General features: G+C 30.8%; 2 protein-coding genes across 8 annotated transcripts in view; both read right to left on the bottom strand.

Annotated features, from left to right (window-relative positions):
* The window catches only part of LOC130900204 (lethal(2) giant larvae protein), a 28,671-nt gene extending 10,917 nt beyond the window's left edge, over positions 1-17,754 (bottom strand). For 3 of the 7 annotated variants that reach the window (XM_057810676.1, XM_057810674.1, XM_057810677.1), the window contains exons 1-6: positions 17,625-17,753; positions 17,277-17,378; positions 5,751-5,931; positions 4,101-4,341; positions 2,068-2,285; positions 1,742-1,968 (exon numbers count right to left, since the gene is read on the bottom strand). In XM_057810676.1, the coding sequence (XP_057666659.1) occupies positions 1,742-1,968; positions 2,068-2,285; positions 4,101-4,341; positions 5,751-5,931; positions 17,277-17,360 (951 nt within the window). In that variant the 5' untranslated portion in view covers positions 17,361-17,378; positions 17,625-17,753. Of the gene's footprint in view, positions 1-1,741; positions 1,969-2,067; positions 2,286-4,100; positions 4,342-5,750; positions 5,932-17,276 lie in introns of all 7 variants that reach the window. The other 4 variants (XM_057810671.1, XM_057810675.1, XM_057810678.1 and 1 more) reach the window with 3 other exon arrangements.
* A 1,978-nt stretch (positions 17,755-19,732) lies between these two features.
* Positions 19,733-23,716, bottom strand: LOC130900253 (uncharacterized). The gene is made up of 2 exons (XM_057810758.1): positions 23,707-23,716; positions 19,733-20,718 (listed from the first exon to the last, which is right to left on the bottom strand). Exons 1-2 carry the CDS (start codon positions 23,714-23,716, stop codon positions 19,733-19,735), a joined length of 996 nt encoding a protein of 331 aa, XP_057666741.1.
* Positions 23,717-26,061: the final 2,345 nt, after the last annotated feature.

Genomic DNA, 26,061 nt, shown 5'->3' with positions numbered 1-26,061 from the left:
TTGGCTTCCAGAAATTTCAAAAGAACTGCTTTATAAACTGTACAGTCTTAGTTAAACAGTTTTTGTCTTTGGGGACTCATGTTATCCACACTCTCCATTGATTTTCTCCAATTTTGTCTGTAGTTACTCGCTAATTCGTCGCTTTAACACTTCTTCCAAGCTTGCTTCTACTTTTTAAATGGTTTACTCATCATTTTATGATCTATTCTTCTCCCTAGTACGATAACCATAAGTTAGAAGTCCAATTTATGGTTTCTTGTAAAATTGTCTTCCTTCTATCTTTGTTCTTCTCCATATTTTGTTTTCAACTCTCCAAATATTAATCTAGATACTCTACTTTAAAATAAGTTCCTCATAATGAGTTCATGACCAGAATCTTATCCTCTACAGACTAAGTCTAATAGTTTTTAGCCTTAGGGTCTCATGGTATCCATACTCTCCATTAATTTTCTCCAAATTTTTATGTAGTCACTCGTTTTGATTCTACCTCCACGCTTATATCTACTTTCTCATGGGTTTACTCATCATTTTATAATCCATTCTTCTCCCTAATACGATAACCATAATCTAGAAGACCAATTTCTGGTTTCTCGTATGGTTGTCTTCCTTCTATGTTTGTTCTGGTCCAGTTTCTGTTTTCACCTCTCCAAATATTCACCAAAGTACTTCACCTTGGATTACAGAAGACCAGATTTCTACTCCAGACCGTCTTAGGTACCTATGGTATCAATCTTCTCCAATAAGTTCCTTCAAATTTTTCTGTATTTATTCGTCTTGATACTTTCTCCACTTTCACATGGGTTTACTCATCATTTTGATACCTCATTCTTCTTTTTAACTTCCGTCTTTAGCTCTCTAAAGTACTCTTCTTCTCATTATCTCTTCTCTTCTATTTAATGTCCAACATTTACTTCTTTCCAACATCTGTTTTCGATCATGTACAGTCTTAGTTGACAGTTTTTGGTCTTGCGGACTCATGGTATCAATCCCATCGGTTTGTTTCCTCCAACTCTTTCTGTATTAGTCATTTCAGTAGTTTCTGAATCTTCCTTCAAGATTGTTTTCACTTTCTTATGAATTTACTTTTCTTCTTCTCTTTTATAACCAATTTCTTCCATATTTGTTCTCCCCCTGGCCTCACCTTAATAAAGATTTACAGAAGTTATTCTTCTTCTCAAATAAGATCATTTCGTCTTCTTTTCTATGATTTAGTGTTCAATATTTACATGTACGGTACAGTAGTAGGCCGGATGACTATCATGTGTAGTCCTGGTTAGTATTATTTATAGATTTGTAGCTAAAATGCTTTATTCTGACTCTATTTTTTTTCTCGTAGTCTCTATAAAAAGTTTTTTACCATATCAGGTTTGGTATTTTCATTTTATGACATAACCACCATCATATGTATGGTTAATTTCCAATTTGCCATACAACTACACTATTTTTAATTTTATTTGTTTTCTCCAGGGTTTTTTTTTCATTTATTTGGTATTTTTTTTCTGCCAAGTTTTGTTTTCCTATTGATACATCATGTAGAAAATATTTGACTTCAACTAGGGTGTTTTTTCTTCAACCCGGTCAAGTTAGTATTCGGCTAATTGCTAAAATGTTAAAATACTATAACAAAAATGCGATAAATGTACAAAAAAAAATTAGTAATTGATCAAAGCAGATACGATGCAACTTACAAAATTATAAACGACCTTTAAACCTCATATTTCCGTTAGTTAGTTCTACTCACTTTGCTGGTGAAATCAAACGCAACGTGTTTTTCTCCATGGGCAACCGAAACTGTATATTTATCGCTGTAGGATCTCGGTAATCCACCGGAAAACACCAAAAGTTGTTCGTCTTCCAATTTCCTGCTCAATAGTTTCGGAATTGATTTGCAAGCGTAGGGTCCGTAAGTTGCAGTTGGTTCCCCGATGGGCTTTTCGCACTGATCTACGTTCCATTCCATGTAGCTACCTAAAATTATAAATCGAGAAGGTCTTCGAGCTCTAGTGACGATTATATACACGAGTTGATGTAAAATTACCCATAAAAAAATATCTAACTAGTACTCACCGTCATTATGGGAACTCATAAAATTTCTTCCGTCATCTTTCCAACATAAACATTCTAATTGTTGATTAGCAATGAAAGTTTTAACCGCCGTATTATCGATTCTGTTCCAAAGAACAATAAGGCCTCTATTGTAACCTACTAGTATATTATTCGGTTGATCTGGTTGTTCGAAAATTGATTCTACGGCTCCTGGGTTCAACTTGTAATCCTGCGGAACACTAAAAATAAATAAATTAATTAGTTAAATATTAAATCGATTGTTATTAATGAAGAGATACACTAAAAACAAAATTAGTATTGGGATTGGTCGGAATTTGTGTTTTTGTGAAACATAATTATTCAAAATATGAAGAAAAGATTTTTCTCGGTGTAGAATTATTTTTTTCCCTATGAAATACCTCAAATTATTACAATTTTAACTCAATACAAGCAGGAGTTACTTCAAGGTAGTCTTCTTCTTGCGCTGATGGGCACACAATAGACCTACCAGCTGTTAATAATGCCAAATGTCACTGTAGTGAGTTATAATAATCAAAATTCACTGGGAAATTTGACACTAAAGTAAATAATGGAAATAAAAATAAGCTCAAGTGATTTATATGTAAAGAAAATATCAACAACGCAGACCTAAAGGGTTTAGGGATACATAAATACTCTAGTCAGTCATATATTCAAATTTTGGTACATCAGATGATCCAAGCTACCACTAGATGACAAGTTTCTACCCTACAAGACCATCATTAAAGCTTTTAGAGCATTTCCGAAACACACAAACTCATTGCAAAGACAAATAATTAATTTTTATAAAAAAATCTGACTGATCTGATGATCCGAACTACCTCTAGAAGACAAGTTTCTATCCTACAAGACCATCATCAGACCTTAGTCATTATTTAGTACAAATGAGTCCTTATTATCATCGAACTGTCATTGTGGGACAAATTGAGCAGGACAATGGACTCAATGTATTGATTTCTGCTTTCCTAAGGTCTCTAAATATATAAAAATTGAAAAGGAATTGACTAGTGGTAGTAGAAATTGTAATTTTTTTTATTTTAGAGCATTTCCGAAACATACAAACTCAATGCGAAGACAAATAATTAAATTTTATATAAAAATCTGACTGATCTGATGTTCCGAACTACCACTAGAAGACAAGTTTCTATCCTACAAGACCATCATCAGACCTAAGTCATAATTTAGTACAAATTAGTCCTGATTATCATCGAACTGTCATTGTGGGACAAATTGAGCAGGACAATGGACTCAATGTAATGATTTTTGCTTTCCTAAGGTCTCTAAATATATAAAAATTGAAAAGGAATTGACTAGTGGTAGTAGAAATTGTAATTTTTTTTATTTTAGAGCATTTCCGAAACATACAAACTCAATGCGAAGACAAATAATTAAATTTTATATAAAAATCTGACTGATCTGATGTTCCGAACTACCACTAGAAGACAAGTTTCTATCCTACAAGACCATCATCAGACCTAAGTCATAATTTAGTACAAATTAGTCCTGATTATCATCGAACTGTCATTGTGGGACAAATTGAGCAGGACAATGGACTCAATGTAATGATTTTTGCTTTCCTAAGGTCTCTAAATATATAAAAATTGAAAAGGAATTGACTAGTGGTAGTAGAAATTGTAATTTTTTTTATTTTAGAGCATTTCCGAAACATACAAACTCAATGCGAAGACAAATAATTAAATTTTATATAAAAATCTGACTGATCTGATGTTCCGAACTACCACTAGAAGACAAGTTTCTATCCTACAAGACCATCATCAGACCTTAGTCATTATTTAGTACAAATTAGTCCTGATTATCATCGAACTGTCATTGTGGGACAAATTGAGCAGGACAATGGACTCAATGTAATGATTTCTGCTTTCCTAAGGTCTCTAAATATATAAAAATTGAAAAGGAATTAATTTACAGCGTTTCCAAAACATTTTAACAGCAAAATCTGGAACCATTCCTGTAATTTTTCATCAAAATTTATTTCTCGTTTGATCAAAACTTACTTTTGCATTACAACATCCTGATAAATGATATCGGGGGTCATGGTGAATGTATTTAATTCTAATAAATATATATTGCCCCCTTCTGTGCCCAAAAGTAAGTGTTTTCCAGCAGATTCCAAACACATGGTCGATATGGTTTTCAATTTTCCCTCCAAAGCTTGCGATTTCACTTCTACGAGGGAACTTTTGTTGACTTCCCACAGGTGTAAGGAATTGTCATCGCAAAGGGAAACAACTCTACCTGCATATTGAAAAATAAAATTCGTTAACACGTCGACTGCCAACTACGAATAGAGATTTTAGAAATAACGTGAAAAAGTGATTAATCATTACTGAAATCTAACACCAGTGGTTTCTATTATATAAAAAAACATTTAGAATTTTTTTTCAAATCAAAAAGTCTCAATAACATACAGGGTGTACAAAACTGCTTGACACTGCAAACCAAGATACCAATTCTATTGATTCGGTGCTGCTGATTGCAAGTTTTGGTTCAACAACCAAGAAAATGTCACCCATAAACGAATTAGAAGTCATTTGGAGTTAAGGATCAAAATGGAGTCTATCGAGTGAGATTTAACTGATTTCTTGTTGATTTACGATTCTTGGTGATGTTCTTGGAGGGTTGGTAACCATTCAAACGGAGTGAATGAATGGAGAAAGAGCTACAAAGATCTGTAGAAGGAAAGGAGAAGGAAAAATAGCTTAGACGCGTTGGAATAAGATGGAAAATGAGGTTATAGTTATAAGGGATCAAAATGGAGTCTATCGAGTGAGATTTAACTGATTTCTTGTTGACTTACGATTCTTGGTGATGTTCTTGGAGGGTTGGTAACCATTCAAACGGAGTGAATGAATGGAGAAAGAGCTACAAAGATCTGTAGAAGGAAAGGAGAAGGAAAAACAGCTTAGACGCGTTGGAATAAGATGGAAAATGAGGTTATAGTTATAAGGGATCAAAATGGAGTCTATCGAGTGAGATTTAACTGATTTCTTGTTGACTTACGATTCTTGGTGATGTTCTTGGAGGGTTGGTAACCATTCAAACGGAGTGAATGAATGGAGAAAGAGCTACAAAGATCTGTAGAAGGAAAGGAGAAGGAAAAATAGCTTAGACGCGTTAGAATAAGATGGAAGATGAGGTTATAGTTATAAGGGATCAAAATGGAGTCTATCGAGTGAGATTCAACTGATTTCTTGTTGATTTACGATTCTTGGTGATGTTCTTGGAGGGTTGGTAACCATTCAAACGGAGTGAATGAATGGAGAAAGAGCTACAAAGATCTGTAGAAGGAAAGGAGAAGGAAAAACAGCTTAGACGCGTTGGAATAAGATGGAAGATGAGGTTATAGTTATAAGGGATCAAAATGGAGTCTATCGAGTGAGATTTAGCAGTTTTCTTTTATTTTTGGAGGGTTGGTAGCCATGGAGAATAGTTTTTGTAAATGGGATCAACGAAGCAAAGACATAGTGTCAATGCAAGACCCATAATAAGCACGTTGCCTTGCTTTATGTCAAGCAGCATCAAGAAGTAATAAGATTGAGTTGAAACAATTAAAATATACAGGATGGTTCTGAATTATCTGTAATAAAACGCTCTGGTGTTGAATATCTCTGTAAATTGAATACTAAAAAACAAAAAAAAATCACCTTGGTTCGGAAGGAAGACTAATTTCGTAACCGCAATGGGATTTTGATGTTGCCCGTAAAATTCTACGCCCGGTTGGCCGAATACTTTGATGGCTCCCGTAGACGTTCCTATACATATTAATCGAAGAGAAGAATCCCAAGCTATCGATGTAGGTTTGTGGGGAAAACCATGCTGAAGAGTCTGTAAACAATAATTAATCATCTTCACAATATTCTTAACGTATTTAATCGAAAAACGAAGTATAAATCACTTTAAACGGACGATCGTTCGACTGGAGTCTATTAACTTAAGGTGGTGCTACACGACGCGTCCAATATTCGCGTTATGGCCGGACGCATCGTGTAATAACGGCTTTAGCGTGAGATACAATTTGACTGGGGTGAAAGTAATAAAAATAAGGTTAATGGCGTGAATTGGTAATTTGTTTCGCGCGTTGAGTGAATGGACTATAATAATGACAAAATAGGGGGTCTATTCATGATTAATTAAAAATATAATTCTTCGAAGGGGATTTTTAAGGAGAAAATTGGGAAAATGAGGCCAGAAATGGGGCGAAATTCGTATCGGAAAATCAAAAAATTTCTTTTTTTTTTGATTTTCGAATAATTGTTTCAATTGTAGCTAGTTTTAATACAGGATACGGTCCTGTTTTAATTGCTATTAGTATTAATTATCTTGATACGACTGTGGAATGTTGATTTCTATTAGTAAAATTTACACAAAGACCGGAAATTGATAAATTTTCGAAATTTTTAAAAGCGTTTATCGTCTAATGATTTTCGTTAAACAAAGAAGAAGAAAAATGCCATCCCATATTCTGAACTTTCCAAAAAACTTGAAAATAAATTGGCTCTAAGCACAGAGGATGCCCAGTATCGCAGCTATACTATACAGTGTGTCCACGTAAGTTGACTGTATATGGGACATAACTTTTTTATTATTAATTTTACGAAAAAAAATTATTCTTTATAAAAGGTTCTGCATGGTCCGAAACTTAGAATTCGATCATCAGATGTTGAATTTTTTCAGTCGTATACGAGGTTTGTCGAAAATTAATGTTTAAACTTAAATTTCCAACGTAATCGCAGAGAAAATGTAGAAAAAAAATGTAAATAAACAATTTGAAAGCTATTCTTAATTCTAAACATTTTTTCTTTATAACATTTTTCGATATTGTCGAAAAGAAAAGTACTTCACACATTTTTCGACAAACCTCGTATACGACTGAAAAAATTTAACATCTGTTGATCGAATTCTAGGTTTCGGACCATGCTGATCTTTTTATAAAGAATAACTTTTTTTCATAAAATTCATAATAAAAAAGTTATGTCCCATATATCGCCAATTTACGTGGACACACTGTATATAATAAAAAACTGTCGTTTGTATCATTTTTTTTTGTTCTATTTATGAATTTTCTCCACAATCAATAAATATTTAATACGAAGTTATTTTTTGAAACAATCACGATCACGATCGTTTTGGTTTAATACAATTATTTCGAAAAATGACTGGACGAAAAATTTAAATCAGAAAAATGCCGCCAAAAGCAGAAAGGAAACTGTCGTTTCAAGTAGATGGCGCTGAAACGAGATATCGAGTTGGCTATTTATACAACGGGTATTTTTCAAGCAACTGCCGCCATCTCTAGGTCAGACTAGGTACTTTTTGGATCGTTCTCGTACTACGTCAGCGATCAGCAACTTTTTACGTTATAATTTTTTTGTTTTGCGAATTTATAATTACGTGTCGAAATTTCGATTGGATTCGTCATGAATTCCGTTCGGGAACAGATCGATATGCAAAGCGTGTACGCGTCGGATTATTAAATGGCTGTTTAACTCGAAACATCTGTTCTTTGCGGTCGGATGACGAAGCATTAGAAATGCCTCTGCTTTTTTTTTTTGAAGTCGAATTTGTAAATGTCGACGGGAAGTAATATTCTATATGACATGAATGGAAGAGTTCTCAGAAAATTCTAAGAAATTTGTGTACGTTTGACCTAACGAATCTTTTCATAAATCCCGACAATAACTCGACTAACTTTTCGCTCGTAAAATTTTTGAGGATTCGAACAACAAGTCACTTATCTCGAAACGACTTTGAGAATATATTTTCGATTATTTATAAGAAAAACGCAACTAAAATTTCACGGAAATCCACGCTGTATTAAATTTTACCCCTTATTACGTATTTTTACGAACTCGTCCACGACATTGACCATGAAACCGGTCCTGTTCGGTTAAAACGGAAGTCTAAAATTTGACGAATTCGTTTAATAACTGTTTTTATCACTGCAGTGTCTTTTTATATTGTTTTTTATGCGATTTTTAAGGTTTTTTATCCTATCTTTGTTTGTTTACTTCCTCCTTGCATAGGAGCAGCTCCTATATCAAAGCCAACACTAATAAATTTTATTTATACGAAAAACGCAACTAAAATTTCACGGAAATCCACGCTGTATTAAATTTTACCCCTTATTACGTATTTTTACGAACTCGTCCACGACGTTGACCATGAAACCGGTCCTGTTCGGTTAAAACGGAAGTCTAAAATTTGACGAATTCGTTTAATAACTGTTTTTATCACTGCAGTGTCTTTTTATATTGTTTTTTATGCGATTTTTAAGGTTTTTTATCCTATCTTTGTTTGTTTACTTCCTCCTTGCATAGGAGCAGCTCCTATATCAAAGCCAACACTAATAAATTTTATTTATACGAAAAACGCAACTAAAATTTCACGGAAATCCACGCTGTATTAAATTTTACCCCTTATTATGTATTTTTACGAACTCGTCCACGACGTTGACCATGAAACCGGTCCTGTTCGGTTAAAACGGAAGTCTAAAATTTGACGAATTCGTTTAATAACTGTTTTTATCACTGCAGTGTCTTTTTATATTGTTTTTTATGCGATTTTTAAGGTTTTATTTATCCTATCTTTGTTTGTTTAGTTTCTCCCTGCAGAGGAGCAGCTCCTATATCAAAGCCAACCCCAATAAATCTTATTTATACGTAAAACGCAACTAAAATTTCACGGAAATCCACGCTGTATTAAATTTTACCCCTTATTACGTATTTTTACGAACTCGTCCACGACGTTGACCATGAAACCGGTCCTGTTCGGTTCAAATAATAAAATAGGAAAGTGATAATCGATTTAGATAATTGGAAAACACTAATCGAAACCAAGAATTAGTTTTGACAGTCAGAAAAATTCTCTGGAAAGATCAAATAATTTTGTGTACGAGAAAAATGTGTCGCGAAATAATTGAGACGTCCCGTATTTATGACTCATTGTATATTATACAGATTAACTGGTACATGTCTCTCTTATCAATTTATCCTATCCCATGATGAATCAATATTAGCACAATAATTAATCACAAAACATCATCATAAATCATTGATAAGATCATGAAAAATTTCGAAATACAATATGGAAGCTTGTCTGACGGTCGAGGATGGTGGAGACGATGTAACAAAATTAACAAAATATACAAAAAATATATTATACAGAGCGTAAAATTAAACTAAATCGCGCGTGCCGAAACTCTAGGAGTAGCGTAGCTTGCTTCAATATTCCGAGCGAAAATAAAATTTCTTTTCGATTCAAAACGTCTCGTCTGGGTTCACGTAGGTGTATTGGTTTTCGCTAAAACGTGTACCAGATATATCGTAGAGGAATTAAAGTTATTAAAAAAGAAAAAAAAAAGACTTTCAATTCCCAAAAAAAGGTAACTTGGAGTTTCTTTGGTGAAACGATTATTGTTTTGTTGTTTAGAAACATTTTTTGTACATCGCAGTTTTTAATACTTTGATAAACAACTTTATCCGGGAAACAGGAATGTGTTCTGCGTGCTCTTTCCATGCCTTGCAGATATAGCAAGGTTATTGTTTTTTAGTTTTTTTAGTTTTTGTTGTTTCTATCTGTTTGTCATTGCTTTTTTAGTTTTTATTGTTGTTGTTTGATTATTATTGTTTCTTTAGTTTTTATTGTTTTTTTTTGTTTGTTATTGTTTTTTAGTTTTCATTGTTTTTGTTTGATTGTTATTGTTTTTTTTTAGTTTTTATTGTATATTTGTTTGTCATTGCTTTTTTAGTTTTTATTGTTGTTGTTTGATTATTATTGTTTTTTTTTTAGTTTTCATTGTTTTTGTTTGATTGTTATTGTTTTTTTTTAGTTTTTATTGTATATTTGTTTGTCATTGCTTTTTTAGTTTTTATTGTTGTTGTTTGATTATTATTGTTTTTTTTTAGTTTTCATTGTTTTTGTTTGATTGTTGTTTTTTTTAGTTTTTATTGTTTTTTCTGTTTGTTATTGTTTCTTTAGTTTTTATTGTTTATTTGTTTGTCATTGCTTTTTTAGTTTTTTTGTTTGTTATTTTCTTTAGTTTTTATTGCTTTTTTAGTTTTTATTATTTTTTTCTGTTTGTTGCTTTTTTAGTTTTTACTGTTTTTGTTTGATTATTATTGTTTTTTTTTTTAGTTTTCATTGTTTTTGTTTGACTGTTATTGTTTTTTTTTAGTTTTTATTGTTTATTTGTTTGCCATTGCTTTTTTAGTTTTCATTGTTTTTGTTTGATTGTTATTATTTCTTTAGTTTTTGTTGTTTTTTTCTGTTTGTTATTGTTTCTTTAGTTTTCATTGCTTTTTTAGTTTTTATTGTTTTTGTTTGTTTGTTATTGTGTTTTTAGTCTTATTGTTTCTTTTAGTTTTTATTGTTTTTTTCTGTTTGTTTCTTTAGTTTGCATTGCTTTTTTAGTTTTTATTGTTTTTGTTTGTTTGTTATTGTGTTTTTAGTCTTATTGTTTCTTTTAGTTTTTGTTTTTTTTAGTTTTTATTGTTTTTTCTGTTTGTTATTGTTTCTTTAATTTTTATTGTTTATTTGTTTGTCATGGTTTTTTTAGTTTTTATTGTTTTTTTTTGTTTGTTATTACTTTTTTAGTTTTTGTTTGTTATTGCTTCTTTAGTTTTTATTGTTTTTGTTTGATTGTTATTGTTTTTTTTTTTAGTTTTTATTGTTTTTTTTTGTTTGTTATTGCTTCTTTAGTTTTTATTGTTTTTGTTTGATTGTTATTGTTTTTTTTTGTTTGTTATTGCTTCTTTAGTTTTTATTGCTTTTTTAGTTTTTATTGTTTTTGTTTGATTGTTATTGTTTTTTTAGTTTTTGTTGTTTTTTCTGTTTGTTATTGTTTATTTGTTTGTCATTGCTTTTTTACGACTTTCCTAACTGTATAATTTTGAGGGACGATTTAAATTGAATAACAATATACTACAATAGAGCTTAAAAAATGTTTAGCAGCACAAAACCGTCGGGCTATTCGATCTACACGGTTTTTATTGGTTTAACAACGAATTCTGTCATCACACATTAATGTGAATTCATATTATCGAAAAAAATGTATCGTATTTTTGTCCGGGTCGGGAATTTTTCATCTGAGCCACGTATATTTTAGAAACTGGGCGTATGTTTATTACATTTATGCTTGTCCTTCACGGTAAACTTCATTTATTATCTGTTTATTACCTTAACACTTCAGATTTCGAGTTTAAAATGCGGACTTAGTACCTATTAGAATTGCGATAATTTTATATATCTAGTTTCTAGATCCCATTTTATTTTTTTTTTTTTTTTTATAAATATAGGAACACAATTCCTTCCCCCAGTTGGTTAATTATCGAAATTTAAAGCGAAAACTACAACAAATATACAGAATAGTGACGTATAGTGGAATAAGATCGATCAATTTTGTGTTTTGTTTTTTCCTATCCCAAATAAAAGATTTCACTTAGAACTTGACAGAAGCCTTACATTAGAATTAGCGTTGAATTTCGGTATTAAATAATTACATAGACAAACTTTCTTTATTATTATTAAATTATGCAACTCATTTATTTCAAGAATATATCTGGATCCTTTTTTTATCTAATCTTTCTAAACTTTCAAGACGAATTTAGTGTTTCTTAAAAAGGATAAAGCCGCGGATTGATGCGAAGGACATTCCACCACACCCTGTCATTTCGACAGGTTCTCAACCTCTCATCCGAAAGGTCCTTCGCCTTCTTCACAACTGTATAACTCTGTATAATTCCGTGTCGGGAGGAGATCCTCTTGTGGGTTCACTAGGAAAACCTAGAAACTAGATTTTGTTCTTTTTTTTTTGTTTTTTTTTTTATTTTTCTTGTTTCTTTTTCGTCTTTTTTTAGTTTTTATTGTTTTGTTTTTGTTTGCTATTGTTTTTACGTTTTTTTAGTTTTTGTTTTATTGTTTGTTATTGCTTCTTTAGTTTTTATTGTTTTTGTTTGTATGTTATTCATTTTTAGTTTTTATTGTTGTTTTTTTAGTTTTTTTGTTGTTTTTGTTTGTTTGTTATTGTTTTTGTTTGTTTGTTATTGTGTTTTTAGTCTTATTGTTTTTTTAGTTTTTATTGTTTTTTTCTGTTTGTCATTGCTTTTTTAGTTTTTATTGTTTTTTGTTGGTTTTTATTGTGTTTTTAGTCTTATTGTTTTTTAGTTTTTTGTTGTTTTTTTAGTTTTTATTGTTTTTTTCTGTTTGTCATTGCTTTTTTAGTTTTTATTGTTTGTTTTTGTGTTTTTAGTCTTATTGTTTTTTAGTTTTTTGTTGTTTTTTTAGTTTTTTGTTGTTTTTTTAGTTTTTTGTTGTTTTTTTAGTTTTTATTGTTTTTTTCTGTTTGTCATTGCTTTTTTAGTTTTTATTGTTTGTTTTTGTGTTTTTAGTCTTATTGTTTTTTTAGTTTTCATTGTTTTTTGTTTGTTTGTTATTGTGTTTTTAGTCTTATTGTTTTTTAGTTTTTTGTTGTTTTTATTGTTTTTTTCTGTTTGTCATTGCTTTTTTAGTTTTTATTGTTTGTTTTTGTGTTTTTAGTCTTATTGTTTTTTAGTTTTTTGTTGTTTTTTTAGTTTTCATTGTTTTTTGTTTGTTTGTTATTGTGTTTTTAGTCTTATTGTTTTTTAGTTTTTTGTTGTTTTTTTAGTTTTTATTGTTTTTTGTTGGTTTTTATTGTTTTTAGTCTTATTGTTTGTTAGTTTTTATTGTTTTTTTAGTTTTTTAGTTTTTATTGTTTTTTTAGATTTTTAGTTTTTATTGTTTTTTTCTGTTTGTCATTGCTTTTTTAGTTTTTATTGTCTTTTTTGTTTGTTTTGTTTTTTAGTTTCTTTTTTTGTTTGTTATTGTTTTTTAGTTTTTATTGTTTGTCATTGCTTTTTTAGTTTTTATTGTTTTTTAGTTCTTTAGTTTTTATTGTTTTCTTCTGTTTGCCATTGCTTTTTTAGTTTTAATTGTTTTTTGGTTTTTTTTATTTTTTAGTTTTTATTGTTTTTGTTTGTTTGTTATTGTTTTTTTCTGCTTGCCATCGCTTTTTTAGTTTTTGTTTTTTAGTGTTTGTTGTTTTTGCTGTTTGTCATTGCTTTTTTAGTTTTTATTGTCTTTTTTTGTTTGCCATTGCTTTTTAGTTTTTATTGTTTTTTTGTTTGTTAGTTTTAGTTTTTATTCTTTTTTTTGTTTGTTATTGTTTTAGTTTTTATGGTTTGTTATTGCTTTTTTAGTTTTTATTGTTTTTTAGTTTTTATTTTTTTTTCTTTGTTCTTTATTGTTTTTTTCTGCTTGCCATCGCTTTTTTAGTTTTTGTTTTTTTAGTGTTTGTTGTTTTTTTCTGTTTGTCATTGCTTTTTTAGTTTTTATTGTTTTTCTTTATTTGTTATTGTTTTTTTTTGTTTGTTATTGTCTTTTTTGTTTGTTATTGTTTTGTTTTTTAGTCTTTATTGTTTTTTTAGTTTTTGTTTGTGGTTTTTTCGCTTTTTTTCATTTTTTGCTCTTCATTTTTTCATTTTTTGTTTTTTTTGCGTGTGGTTTTGTAGTTGTATGTAATTTTTCATTTCACAATTTATACTTTTTGAAAACGATCGATAAATTTTTTCCCTTGCAAATGTAAATAAGATATGATATCGAACACAGGAAACGTAGTATCGATAACATCATATCAATAAGTCAAAATATCCTGATAATTTAAAGCCGAAAGAAATTTTCGAAAATATAAATCAAAACCCCACAATTAATATTCTAATACACTTCGATAAATCACGTAAAAACTATAAAAATATAAAACTAGAGGCATCAAATTTTTCGTTTACTATCCCTAGGGGACCAATCAAGTGACTTTAGCCTGGAATTTTGATGCTTGGTCCAGAAAAATTCGAAGAAACTAGAATTATAAATCGACTCAAATAGATTTAAAATCAACTTCACAGTTAAATGGTATACAAATGACAACTCTGATCCTTTGCACCCCCTTATAACCAGGTAACGCATCGAAGTTCTAGCAATTCTAATTGTTTCCGAATAAAAATATTACAAACACTCACGATATTAACTTTTCTAATACCCCCTCTAATGCATCCACTAAATCTTTTATATATTTGTGTTTGAATGAACTCTTCTTAACGCACGTATTTAATCACCGTGCGATTCTCTACACAACACATTTTGATACCGTGATGTAATTCTAGCTTTTTAGCTTAGAGGCGCTACTAAACCTGCTTCACCTTCACCTAATCTCGAAGGGGTGACAGTTTTGCCAAAAAATTTTATTTACAACGACTTGTATTAGTTTTGAATGGTGAAAGTTGCGAAGTATTATTATACATTCTCAGCGGTATTCGCAGCAACAAATATTTCTCTATTCAAATCGAGTTTTAGTTTTCACAATTAATACATGTTGCGGATTATAGTCTATTGTGTTTATTAATAAAATTCCCACGAAAAGCAAACTCGCAATGCTAATAACACAACATTTTATTTCACGTTTGTTAGTAACAGTTAATACTTTCGAAATATTTGTGTCAATTTTATAGAAAATATTAAATTGTACAATATTTATTCATCACACGGTATATAAATGATATTTAGAGAAAACTATTGATGCTATTTTCTCATAATTCATATTTGTTTAATAAAATCAACGAAAGTTGAGTCTAAAGTTATGGTAAATATAAAGTTCGATGAATATTTTGAGGTTAGATATGACGGTGATTGAGATAACTCTAATTTCCGAGCCATTTCTTCAACAAAAAATAATCCTAGGGAGCTAAATCTGGCGAATAATATGCGTGAGGGCTGCTGGACTTCGCAGATCGTACGGTCTCGTCGAAACTTTGCTACCCAATATTTTACAGTATCACACAGACTAATTTCCATCTATATTCTCGCTTCCTTCATTATTTTATTGTTTTTATGTAGTTCTAGAGCTTCCTGGTTGGAGCTCAACCACACAAATACTCAACCGGTACATCACCATCTTATTAAACTCAAATCCAACAATTGGGAATTCAGTTGAGGGCTGCAACCACCCCGGATTTCCGTATATAAGTCCCAGAAAGAATATAAGTTCCTTTTTATTCAAATCTGTTCTACCTACTCATTCCTTCTTTAGTAATTTCCATCTATGTTCCCGTTTCCGAGTTGATTTTGCTTAGTAGTAAGTTTTTTCTGAAGTAAAATTACGATTTGATCTTTATAGTTATTGTAATATTGTTCAGCATCAATATTCAATAATATCAGTACGATCAGTCATCAAATTTTCCGCTTATAATCACTGAACGTATTTTAATTCTACATTTTTATAAAAATACGTCGTCGAGAGAGAACGTAATCAAAAGCTATGACTCACGCCAACATTCAGTTAACGGTAAAATCTTCAGCGAATGATCAAACTCCCGCTAACTGTGAAAATTGAGGCTGTTGGTGTCATTGAATAAACAAAAAATTATTACAATGTAGTTTAAATAGAATATTTATTAGAAGAATATTTTATTTTCGTTTAAAAACTTTCAAAAAGCGATATTATTATTTTGTAAATAATTTTGGAATGAAACGATTCAACTGACAACTCCCTTCAAGCAAAAAATATAGTTGGAGGCCCAATAAGAGCCTCTAAGGTTCATGTAGACTAAAAGAGTCTGTAGATATCACAAAACAACAATTTTCGTAATCATTTCGATCATTACAGACATAAAATTATCAATAAATAGGTTAGTTATATGATATTTGAAACTATATCGATATAGTATATAGTACAAACAACACATAGTTTTAAATATGACACAAGATTCATAAATTAATTATTTCTTGATAATCTGTAACGAGGAATTTCATTATTCTAATAGAAGATTGTTCTGGGAATGAAACTGATAACTCCCTTCAAGCAAATAATATGGTTAGAGGCCCAATAAGAGCCTCTAAGGTTCATGTACAAACAACACATGATCTCCTTCAAAAAAAGGTTCCAAAATTTTATCATGAGATGAATTTTTTGGTTGAAAATTTAAGATAATCCAAGTAAACTCTTCATTGCGTACATCAAAACTGGTTATTAATAATTTTCAAATAATTACAGTGTTATTTAATGGAAGAGTAAACATTTTCCGTTATATTTTAGACATTTTTTTCATATGTTTGACTATGTTCCCGTTTATTTCTTATTTAAACGTTTTCCTGCAGTTCTAGAGCTTCCCGGTGGAAATTCAACCGGTACAACACCATCTTAGTAAACTCAACTCCAACAATTGGAAATTCGGTTGAGGGCTGCAACCATCCGGATTTTCGTATATAAGTCCCAGTCTTATATTTTAGAAAGAAATCTGTTCTACCTACTCATTTCTTTTTCAGTAATTTACATCTATGTTCCCGTTTCCTTCCTTATTTTATTGTTTTCCCGCAGTTCTACAGCTTCCTGATTGGAGTTCAACAACACAAAGGACTCAAATGGTACATCACAGTGTTTCCAGTTTTCCACCTCTTTTTATACACTTTCAACGTCGTTAGTTGAGAAATTGGTGGCGCCCAATTTAATATTAATTGTTCACCCCATTAAAGTAAAAGTATATACTTCAACTTAAGAAGTTTGAAGTATCTTTGTTGGATAATTTAACATTCAACGTAATTATTTCTCTTAAATCTGTACAACTTCAAATTTTAGATTTTAGAATAAAATGGAAAACCTCGAACTAAGGAAAACACTAATAAATAACGAAATTAATTTAAAAAATAGCCTTTCTAATAGATTAATGTAAGTTTTTCTAGTTATTACTGTATATAATTTCTTACTTAAATAGTAATTAACAGAATTCTATAAGGATAAATGTAATTATCTTTTAAATTCTATTTATTTTAAATTTACACGAGAAAATGACTCATACTAAAAATATTAAACTGTTTTATTGTCAACATATCAAAAAAATTAATAACCTAAATTTTAACTAGTGAAGGTGACAAAATTCTAGTACAAATTTGTTATCCATCTGATATTTTGTAACTTTTTTATCTCACATAATAATAGAAACCTAATATTTGCTTTAAGCGAAAATATAATGTATCTCACACACCTGTTATCCGGGAATGGTTATATTGATAAGAGAATCAGATAAAGTCGATCAGGTAAAACATTAATCTTATAACCCATCAGCAATAAAAATAATTTAATACGAAAATTTTATTAAAATACTCACCCTTCTATAACAAAACAGCTCTTTCTGCAACTTTTGTCTTTCGGCGGTCTGATGAGGCCCTTTGGCCTTAATAAACTTAAACATTTTTGTAACCGTTAAATCCTTGAAGAGAGAGAAAATGTGATGAACATGTGATTCTGTTATAAAAGTTGAGACGTGAATTCAAACTATCTTCGTAACTGAATATATTTATAAAACAATGTCAAAACACAAAACTAAAAACAAAACCTCTCTTGCATATGTCAATGAAGCACCAAGACAACGCCTGTCGAGCAAGTCTAATTACATTCTAGCCGAAATGTTTTTTAAACTCAAAAACAAAGCTTAATTATCGACATTTACAATTACCTGGTATTTGTATAAGCAATTAAAATGATAAACAATTGATTAAACTATTGCACACCACACAGGAGCGTACCCAAACGCTCAAACTGCATTACACGTAGATTGGTCACTGACCGGCGGAATATGAAAAGTAGGCGGAGTTCGACAGTTAGATGTTTTGATTTTTATTTACCGATCGAGTTAAATATTTACGTCAGTTCTATGAGGTTTCCTGAAGAGAGCAGCACATTACGCAACGTCAGGAAATAAAAAATTAGTTAATCCAGGTACAATTTAATAGATGGCACCACGCATATTATTTAGAAATTATTATAAAGATAAATTTTGAATAAAATATTAATTATTTACTGTTTTTAATCTATTTCGCACTTAATAATTGTGATTATTCATTTCTTATACTGTTTGTCAATATAGATACGAGGTGCGTTAAAAAAAATAAGGTAATTAAAATTTTGTTCTATATTAAAATATGTATTGAAGATAACGATTTATTTCGACGTATAAAAATTTTGATAAAAAATTTTATACCTCTTACCGTGATTTCCGTAAAAAAACTAAACGTAATTTCGTTCTGTTAACATCATTTTTTATTTAAACGTTTTTCACTCACTGTATACGGAAAATGAAAGAAGTTATGACGTGTATATAAATAAATTTATTATCAAATTATACAATTAGGTTGATATAATTAATTCTAACATAATATACAATCATGTGGATATACACAAACATAAAAAATTTAAAAAAATGTTTGACTAGTACATTTTGGTATGCAGTAGCGACACCATTGTAAATTTTACGAAAAAAAAAGTGTAATGTATCATTACCACAAACTATACAAGGTGAAGTTGGAAATTTATATATCGACGTAAATATTTGGAATTCCATAATTTTATATAGGCAACCAATTACACTGATGCGGTATTGCTGGTTGCATATTATAATAATACTGTTAATATAATTGTAGTAGACGCTAGCGACACCTACACGGAATTATCCCGTAATTCTCGGTAAAACTATACAGGGGGATTAGAAAATATTTGGAACTTTAAATTTTAGGTAGATTTAGTCTGACGTAGGCAACCAATTATACTAATATGATATTGGTGGTTGCATATATAACCTTGTTTTAATACTGTTAATAATATAATGGTTGGAGATGATACAGGAGGGAGTTGTAAATTTTTCGTAATTATTTAGGACGTTATTGAAATTATTCGTTACAATTCAGTCGTTATTTCGTTTTGAGGTTTAATTCCAAATTGATAAAAGTCGTCTCTCTGTAAAACTATACAGGGTGAGATAGAAAATATATATATATATATATATGGACGAAAATATTTGGAAATTTAAATTTCTCGTGGATTTAGTTTGACGTAGGCAACCAATTATACAAATATGATATTGTTGGTTGCATATAAAGACTCGTTATAATATTGTTAATAATATAACGGTTGGAGATGATACAGGGGGAAGTCGTATATTTTTCGTATTTATTTAAAAAGTTATTGAAAGTATTCGTTACAATTCAGTCGTTATTTCGTTTTGAGGTTTAATTCCAAATTGATAAAAGTCGTCTCTCTGTAAAACTATACAGGGTGAGATAGAAAATATATATATATGGACGAAAATATTTGGAAATTTAAATTTCTCGTGGATTTAGTATGACGTAGGCAACCAATTATACAAATATGATATTGTTGGTTGCATATAGAAACTCGTTATAATATTGTTAATAATATAACGGTTGGAGATGATACAGAGGGAAGTCGTAAATTTTTCGTATTTATTTAGGAAGTTATTGAAATTATTCGTTACAATTCAGTCGTTATTTCGTTTTGAGGTTTAATTCCAAATTGATAAAAGTCGTCTCTCTGTAAAACTATACAGGGTGAGATAGAAAATATATATATATATATGGACGAAAATATTTGGAATTTTAAATTTCTCGTGGATTTAGTCTGATGTAGGCAACCAATTATACTAATATGATATTGTTGGTTGCATATAGAAACTCGTTATAATATTGTTAGTAATATAACGGTTGGAGATGATACAGGGGGAAGTCGTAAGTTTTTCGTAATTATTTAGGAAGTTACTGAAATTATTCGTTACAATTCAGTCGTTATTTCGTCTTGTGGTCTAAACCCGAGTTGATAGAAGTCGTCTTCCAAAAATAAAGAATTATTCAAATATTCTTTACTGTTTTTCCAAGAAGTGGGGTTAAATTCGGAGGTGGGCACATTATTTACCAAAGAATACTCGAATTTCCATTGAGGATTCAAAGGTAAATGACATTTAGAGTCATAATTACTCGTAAAATTATTAATAGCGATATCTTGCAAACTTAAACTAGATCCGAACACTTGGTTCGGCTTGAAGGTACTCATAGTGGTACTACCACGCGAACTATCCGCATCTCTAGCCATATCGGTGGTTATGACGGGTCCCTGCAAAAAATCGACCAACTGCGCTACTTGTAAATGAGACGTTTCGCTCATTCTCTTGTACCTCTTCAAGGCCTTTTCAGCCCAATCGAAGAGGTGCTCCCAATCGTCGGGCGCGGTCAATTTATCGACGGGTCTGTTCAGTAACAGGAGGATCTTCGCTAAATCTCGTACTACGGGTCTGTACACCGATACAGCGGACGCGTCTCCTTCTACGTGCAATTCTCTTATCTGCCTCCTGGTGTCGTTCAACATATCCAAGTAATTCTCCGCGTACGGCCTCAAAGTTTCCAATTGTTTGACGAAATCCTTCCGTTCCGGCGTATCGTCAGCTTCCGAGCTCGTTTCGCTCAAAGAAGGAAAATTTTTTCTTCTGTATTTTATGTACAGTACGGCGCACGTTAGGAGTACGACGCAGAGGATTGTACCGGTCAGTACGCCGGTTAATACGGCGATGGCGTTGTTGGACAATCCCAGGAAATTCCCGTTGTGGCGACACACTTTTCCCACGTAGTCTACGGTGGTGCTCCACTTTTGCACGTGTCCGAACGGGCACTCCGAGACGCACGCTCGCGTCGGGTGGACGATTAAATTGGCGCATTTGACGCATCCTTTCGACCCGCACCGCAAACAGTCTCGATCCGCACAATCTGCAACAAAAAAAAAATTATTCGTTTCACCTATCTAACCCCCAGCGACTTTTTTCTTGTTACCTAACCTCAAATTTTCAGTTTTAAGAATACACTCGGAACGAGACTAGTGGAAAACTTTTTAAGCAACCCTCGTATATTTCGAATTGGTTTCATGGCATCTCAAGTTATTCACATTGTTTCTCGTAACCTTATCAATTATTTCATCGTTTTTTTATTTTTAAAACACCGTTATCAATATATCCACATCGTAATTATTTCTCGGTAAATAATATGTAACACATAAATTTAATTTAGACATTACTAACTAATTCGTAATCGATATTTCGTTTATACGCAAGATTTAACGGATTTATTGAAACTTGGCAACGTGGTTTCGCTATATTCCATATACGAACAATTCTATTAAACGACGGTCACAAACGTTCCTCAAATTCTTCGTTTTAAAGTTGTTTTTATACGGGTCAGATTTAGGTAAAGTTTTGACGGATGACGTCACAATCATGGCGGAAATAAAACGATTTCCATAATAAACCAGCATTTTTATTTATTATTAATATATGAACTATACGAATCAATTTCAAATTACGGATTCGTTCTGTATATACTGAGATTATGTCCTCCTCGAAGACGCAGGGGTGTACTAAGAATACACTCAGAACGAGACTAGTTTGAAAAATAAAAGCAACCCTCGTATATTTCGAGCTGGTTTCATGGCATCTCAAGTTATTCACATTGTTTCTCGTAACCTTATCAATTATTTCATCGTTTTTTTATTTTTAAAACACCGTTATCAATATATCCACATCGTAATTATTTCTCGGTAAATAATATGTAACACATAAATTTAATTTAGACATTACTAACTAATTCGTAATCGATATTTCGTTTATACGCAAGATTTAACGGATTTATTGAAACTTGGCAACGTGGTTTCGCTATATTCCATATACGAACAATTCTATTAAACGACGGTCACAAACGTTCCTCAAATTCTTCGTTTTAAAGTTGTTTTTATACGGGTCAGATTTAGGTAAAGTTTTGACGGATGACGTCACAATCATGGCGGAAATAAAACGATTTCCATAATAAACCAGCATTTTTATTTATTATTAATATATGAACTATACGAATCAATTTCAAATTACGGATTCGTTCTGTATATACTGAGATTATGTCCTCCTCGAAGACGCAGGGGTGTACTAAGAATACACTCAGAACGAGACTAGTTTGAAAAATAAAAGCAACCCTCGTATATTTCGAGCTGGTTTCATGGCATTTCGAGTTATTCACATTGTTTCTCGTAACCTTATCAATTATTTTATCGTTTTTTTAATTTCAAAACACCGTTATCAATATATCCACATCGTAATTATTTCTCGGTAAATAATATATAACACATGAATTTAATTTAGACATTACTAACTAATTCGTAATCGATATTTCGTTTATACGCAAGATTTAACGGATTTATTGAAACTTGGCAACGTGGTTTCGCTATATTCCATATACGAACAATTCTATTAAACGACGGTCACAAACGTTCCTCAATTTCTTCGTTTTTTAAGTTGTTTTTATATGGGTAAAGTTTTGACAGATGACGTCACAATCATGGCGGAAATAAAACGATTTCCGTAATAAACCAGCATTTTTATTTATTATTAGTATATGGACTATACGAATCAATTTCAAATTACGGATTCGTTCTGTATATACCTCGAAGACGCAGGAAGTACCTTTACCGATGATTAACCACACCGGTTTCCTGTCATCACTTTTCTAACCAAATTTGCCGTCTTGAATCATCTGTTATATAAAAATTCGGGACTTTCCACTTTTGTATTAAATTCGGTTTTTTATTTTTCGGTTTGATTATCTATTGAGGTGATTGAACTATTGCGTTGATAATTTTTTTTACTATCAATCAAAAGAGTCAACGAGGGTTAAAGTAGGAAGCTTTCGAGCGTTTAACAACATGGCGGATATAAACTATTTTCATCGTGTCATTTCTCGTAAACGTGATTGAGCAAGAATATAATCACTTACCTCATTATATTAAATTTGTGTCTTTGAAACAAGATATTACTTAGAAAACGTATACTTTGAATTAAACAAGTTATGAACTTTTGTTTTTAAAGAAAATACTATTTTAATACGTTCATCATCATCAGGGTAGCAGAATCTATGGACAGGATTTTACTTTTTCTAGTAACTATTTTGATATTAATTTATGTAATTTACAGTGTTTTTAATAAAATCAAGCAATTTTCTCTATTATTTCTACATTTTTCCGATTGAATACTTGAGAATATTGATATAATTGAATTAGGAAAAAATTATGTCAAATACTGAACAACAACCAATTTCATAAGTTGCTCCTGATAAGAAATAATTCAAATTATACATCATACAACTCAGCTGTTTTCCTGATATTGTTAGTCACCGTCCAATAATTATAATTGAAAAGGGATTAGACCGAAAATTATCAATTTTAATGTAATGAACTTTATAGTGCGTTGTAAGTCCGTCCCTGTCGAATCACATGCATTAAAACGGAACTGGCATGCGTAATTTCATTCTTTTAAATCTCAGTAAACGTTTCTTGGCCAAAAATAATTAAGTGTTGTTCGACAGATGTTAATTTTTAAAATCTGGTGTTGGATCCAGATTGTTGTATTTATGACACACGCTGTACGTAACGAGAAACATAGATTAAATTACCGGAAGCACATGGCCTTTTGTTAGATTTTTTCTATCAGTTTAAGATTTCGGAGGCACCATAATAAGATTTAAGTGGGTTGAAAATATTTTATTAATATAATAATCAGTTAAAAAAAATCTAATTGAAAACCGTTATTCCTTCTTATATAAATAACTTAAAGCAAGTTAGAATAATAAGTTAGGTTAAGGTGCTCAACTGCGATTTCTACTAAACAACCACGGTCGCGAAATATAAATCAGCTGGTAGGGATATCAATTTCAAGTTACCTTCAGTCATATGGATCAACAACGTATATCGCCAAATTCTGTTAGACTAAGAAAATATATAAAAGGTTAACTATTGCGAAAATAGATAAAATTATTATTTCATTCACCCATGATACGAAACTGGATATGAAAAATACCATATCTCCCTTTACTAAATCTAATTTGGCAACATTGTATAGTTATTAAATTATGACCATAGTAACGATGTTTCTACGCATGTATCTTATTAGTGTTAGTAATGACACCACCGCCATATTTAAATGTCTAGATTCCAAACAAAACAAATCGAACTTGAAACAATAATTAAAAATCATTTTCGTAAATTTGAAATAAGATATTACCCTGTAAAATAATGATCTAATCGATTTAATTAGTTGCAAAAAATGAGTCATTCTATACATGGATTTAGTAATAATTGCTATATACGTCAACTTGATGACCTTGACTGTCATTTATGATCTGTATTAGCCCCGCCCATTATGCGTTAACCTATTAATTTTATCTTTTTCAAGTTTTTTCACAATTTAAACATTTTTCTATACCATATTATGATTAAATAATACCAGGAAAAGTAAAAGTTTATCATTTATGATGGAAGCAATGGTTCGGTCTAACATTTTCTAATGTATAGAAGCCGGCTCGTGACCTCAGCCCCCGTACACATTCAATAAAATCCCACACAACCAAATTTCGTCGAGGCTCTTTTTAAGTATAAAACGAACTCTTTGATGCATTTCAAATTTATTATCGTACAGATACAAAGTTCCAAGATAATAAATGTGTATAATAAAAATAAAGTACCTCGCTTCCCAGTGTTTAAAATTATACCGCCCACGTTTTTTAACCAAAAATAGTCAAAAGGAAACTCGGAAATTTAGTGGGTTTCATTTTAGAGGGGATTCTTTTATCTTTATGGTCTATTATATCTCTAGTTGTTACGTAGACGTAAATAAAGATCGATTCATAAATAGTAGTCGTTCGTGGATGGACAATTTTATGGTATAACAAACTAAATAAGAAATTAATCAGCTATCTACGTGAAAGATGTTCAAAAAAAATTATTTTTTTATAAAACTTTTAGGTTAGATTACAGTAAATAGTTTTGTTAGTTTTAAAGACAACGTTGCCAGTTTTCCGTCAATAAAAGTCTGCATAACGTTTGCGATTTAATCGGAAGCGAAAGTATTGCAAATTATGTAAAGTTTCTCATGTATATAAATATTTATTAGTATTAATTATTATGCTGTAAATGCCCGGAAATACCTGAGAATGGTAATTAATTACTTCTGGAAACAAAACAAGTTACATAAATCCTATTTTGACGATAATATATACAGTAACATATAATTACGCAAGACCGAGAATATATATATTTGTAATTTTCAATCAAGGTCACGGAAAGATTTATTACGATTGATTTGTTCGAAAAGGGGCACGAACCACCGCTAAAACTCACGAAAAAGTTGAAAACGTCGATGCCAAATCTATTCTGTCATCCACAGTATAAGGAAAATGGCGAAATATCTATTAGGACTTACAGATCTGGTTCCCGGTGACTTTCTTGTTACCTAACCTCAAAATTTTCGTCGTTGGAAGAGAGTTTTCAATTTCAGAATATTTCAAACAACCCTCGTATGTCCTAAGTAGAGTGTTTTCGGCGATGAATGTGAAGGCGTCGGTTTTTTGTTTGGTCAGGTACTTTTGAGACCATCCTCGTACAAAATCGAGTGCTCAAATTCAATCAAATGAATAATTAAATTTTATTATCAGCAAATTTGATACGCCGCTGGCGAAATTCTAATCGAAACCGAATAGTGTCACTTAACGACATTCTCCTACTATTGGATTGCAATTATTTTTTGTGAAAGTTAAATTCCTCGTTATTCTCTTCTTGATTGAAATGATTTTCATTTCAAATATGCAGAAACGAATTAATAATGTCAACATTTTATGGATATTATGTAGAAATTTCTTTAATAATTGTCCAATTCGTATTTTTAAAATCGGTTTTATACCTAATAACACTAATAACCAAAGTTCAACGACCTTTTTTTTCAAATTATAAACGTAAACTCGAATAATTTGACCTGCAACTTGTTTTTTTTCTTTAAATCAACAAAAGCAAGTATCACTAATACGAGGGCGGTTATTTTTAAACTAATTCTATTCTCACACAACAGGTCGAAAAATGTATTGAAAGCCTTCAGCGTTATATCATTGTTGAGGTTAGAAACTTTCGAACCACCCACGTATATCGACTAGAACCGCCTCGAGTTCCGTACAGTAATTTAAAAGCAAACAATAGCTTGACAGTTTCATTACTTGATTTACATTCAATCTTAGAATAGTGTTTTA

The sequence above is a fragment of the Diorhabda carinulata genome, chromosome 12 (assembly GCF_026250575.1).
Source record: "Diorhabda carinulata isolate Delta chromosome 12, icDioCari1.1, whole genome shotgun sequence".
NCBI lineage: Eukaryota > Metazoa > Arthropoda > Insecta > Coleoptera > Chrysomelidae > Diorhabda > Diorhabda carinulata.
Note: the sequence above shows the minus strand (reverse complement) of the source record. Positions and strands in the feature narration are given on the sequence as shown.